This window comes from Gracilinanus agilis, chromosome X, assembly GCF_016433145.1.
Source record: "Gracilinanus agilis isolate LMUSP501 chromosome X, AgileGrace, whole genome shotgun sequence".
NCBI classification, from domain to species: domain Eukaryota; kingdom Metazoa; phylum Chordata; class Mammalia; order Didelphimorphia; family Didelphidae; genus Gracilinanus; species Gracilinanus agilis.
This window is the reverse complement of record NC_058136.1, coordinates 60,772,227-60,775,123: the sequence shown is the minus strand read 5'-3', so window position 1 is coordinate 60,775,123 and position 2,897 is coordinate 60,772,227. Positions and strand designations below refer to the sequence as shown.

Genomic DNA, 2,897 nt, shown 5'->3' with positions numbered 1-2,897 from the left:
ATGCAGCACCCCCGATTGGTGAGAAGCGCTTCCTGCCCCCTGAGCCACCCCCATCTTGGTCAGGCATCCGGAATGCCACGCACTTTCCCCCAGTGTGCCCTCAGAACATTCACACAGCTGTGCCTGAGGTTATGTTGCCTGTATGGTTCACTGCCAACCTCGACATTGTGGCCACCTACATCCAGGAGCCCAACGAGGATTGCCTGTATCTGAACATCTATGTGCCCACAGAGGATGGTGAGTGCGGCCAGCCCTGGCACTGCTCTCTGCCACCTCCTCCTTCCCCTCCTCCCCCTTCTTCCCCTCCTCCTCCTCCTCCTCCCCCTCCTTTCCCTCCTTCCTCCTCCTCCTCCTTCCCCCTCCTCTTCTCCCTCCTCCTCCTTCTTCCTGCTGCCCCCCTGCCCTTTTGTGTTGGAGGTCAGCATGCTTGTGTGTGCCCTGCAGCATGGAACCAGCTAGCTGTGTGTGCAGACGCTTCTCACCATCACTGCTTGGGTCCTACTCCTTCCTCTCTTCCCTCCCTCCCTCCCTCCCTCCCTCTTCCTTCCCTCCATCAGTCCTCCTCCCCTGGCTCCTCCCTCCTCCCTTGGCATTGTCCTAGCTCCCTTGTGTGAGTGACTGGGACCAGGAGGAGGCCGGCCAGGGCCTGGGAGCACTGCACTGGGGGCCTTGGGGAAGTATGGGTCACTGCTGACGGCTGCCCTCAGGAGGATGCTGGCTCCACCAGCCCTGCCCCCCCCCACTCTGCCCACCTGCCCTGAGAGGCACTTGGGTGGGTGTGGCTGGGGGAGCAGGGTCTTTGTTGTGGGGGGGGCAGGCCCTGCAGGCAGCGCTTAGGTTCGTCCTCTGACTAACTGATACCCCTGGTTCGTGGGGTCACCCCCAGGTAAGTGGCAGTGCCAAGGAGATGGCGGGACAGTTTCGCCACCATGTGCCCGCCTGCCAAGCGGCTCCTTGGGGGGGGTGGAGGGTGCATGCCCCTGGCCTGAGGCCTCCTGTTATTTTTTAGTTTTTTATTCATTTTACAGTAAAGCGGATTTCCAAGGAATGCGCCCGAAAACCCAACAAGAAAATATGTAGGAAAGGAGGTAGGTAGCGAGCCGGCCGGGAGGGAGAGAGAGAGAGAGATGGGGAAGACTGGCTGCCTGCCTGCCTGCCCGCCCACCCTTGCCCCTGAGGACCCAGCCTTCAAGCTGCCTGGCCCAGGCTTCAAGGGGAAGTGAGCTCCCCAGCCTTGCCCTGCCTTCTTCTGCCCTGCCCTCCTCACCTCTACTTGGGGTTGAGGGCCTCTTGGGGAGTAGACTTGGGGAGAGGCTGTTCTTGGGGCCTGCTGAGGGCTTGGCAGGTTGAGAGTAGCCGAAGCAGCAGCAGCAGCAGCAGCAGCAGCAGCAGCAGCAGTAGCAGTAGCAGTAGCAGTAGCAACAGCAGCAGCAGCAGCCTAGTGTCATGGAATCGTCTCCCCTCCTTCCTCTGTATCCCTATAGCACTCCCCAAAAGAGCCTTGGTTTCCCAGCTGGGCGCGAGATGGAGCCAGAAGTTCCATCCTGCTGTGTTCCTGCCCCCCCCCCAGTCTATCTGTGCTACTGCTGCCACCCCAATCGTGCTGATGCCACTCCCAGCCAAGTCTGGCAGGCAGTTCTGGGTGTTGGGGTCTGTGAGGAGGGGGCTCTTTGACACCACAGTTCCTCTCCTCCCTTCATCATTCAACTGGCTCCTCACGGCCTCCCCGAATGAGGCCAGGTGGGTAGTGACGTCCCCCTTATAAATGAGGAAACCAAGGCACAGAAAGCTTCTGTGATTTGCCCAATCGCACAGCAACTAAGTGGCGGAGCCCAGCTGAGAACCCAGGCCTTCTGGTTGCCAGGCCAGTGGTCCGAGGGCAGTGCTCTTTCCACAACACCATGTCGGTTTGGTTCTTGAGGGTCTTCGGTCCCCCGTTGTCCTCCCTCCCTCTTCATTTCCTCTCTCCCTGCCAGGCAGCGTTGAGGGCGCAGGTGTCCAGCAGGTGGGCCAGTTAGAGAGATTAGGACCAGCTAAGTACCAGGAGGTACTCAGAACAGCAGGCTGGGTGTCCCCCCACTCACTAAGCTTGTGGGATTGACAGCAGCGATGGGCCTTCAAGATCCTGGAGTCCAGCCCCCTCATTTGGCAGAGGAGGAAACTGAGGCCTAGGGAAGAAAAGGACCTGCTCTGAGCCCCCAGGTGGTAAAACCCCTCAGTTCTGCATTCAGTCAGCCTGCTCTTCTTCCCGTGCCTCAGGCTGGGATTTCTTTCCCCTTGGGCTGAGGCACCCCTACTGTCCCCCTACCCCACCCCACCTCCACACTTGCTGATCCACCCTCTGTGAGTTCTGGCAGCTGTGCATTTGGAGGGACACTCAGTAAAAATGGGACCAAATGCTTGGAGGAGGTTCTTCCTGGACCCTCCCTGAATCTGAGAGACAGACAGAGAGAGAGAGAAAGAGAGTATTCTGGGGCCCACAGTAAAATGAGGGAGGGCTAGACCGGACGGAGGGTCCTGCCCCTTCCTTGCCATGTGACCTGGGGCAAGGCCCTGGACCTCTCTGGGCCTCAGCCTTCTATCTCTTAGACAGCGAAGGTCCCGTCCAGCTCTCAGTCTCTTTGTGGTCCCGCTGGCCAGCTCGCCCCCTTGGCTTTCCAGGGCACTCAGAGCTTCTCTTCTCATCATGTGCCTCTCCTCCTCCCCCTTGACCTCCTTTGCTGAGCTTGGCAGCTGAATCCTTCCTATGTAGCCCATTTCCAGATGAGGAAAGTGGGTAGCAGCCACCCAGTCAGAGCAGCAGCAGCCGAAGCCTATGTCAGACAGGTCTGGGCCAGTCCTGGAAGTTAGGGGCCTCTGCTGACCCCCAGGGCTATCTTGAGCCCACCCCCACCCCC

General features: G+C 59.6%; 1 protein-coding gene across 3 annotated transcripts in view; it reads left to right on the top strand.

The window, feature by feature from the left end:
* The first annotated feature begins 116 nt into the window (after positions 1-116).
* NLGN3 (neuroligin 3) overlaps positions 117-2,897 on the top strand; it is a 14,227-nt gene continuing 11,446 nt past the window's right edge. For 2 of the 3 annotated variants that reach the window (XM_044682460.1, XM_044682459.1), the window contains exon 1: positions 117-237. In XM_044682460.1, coding sequence (XP_044538395.1) covers positions 132-237 — 106 coding nt within the window. In that variant the 5' untranslated portion in view covers positions 117-131. Of the gene's footprint in view, positions 238-1,028; positions 1,089-2,897 lie in introns of all 3 variants that reach the window. The other variant, XM_044682458.1, reaches the window with a different exon arrangement.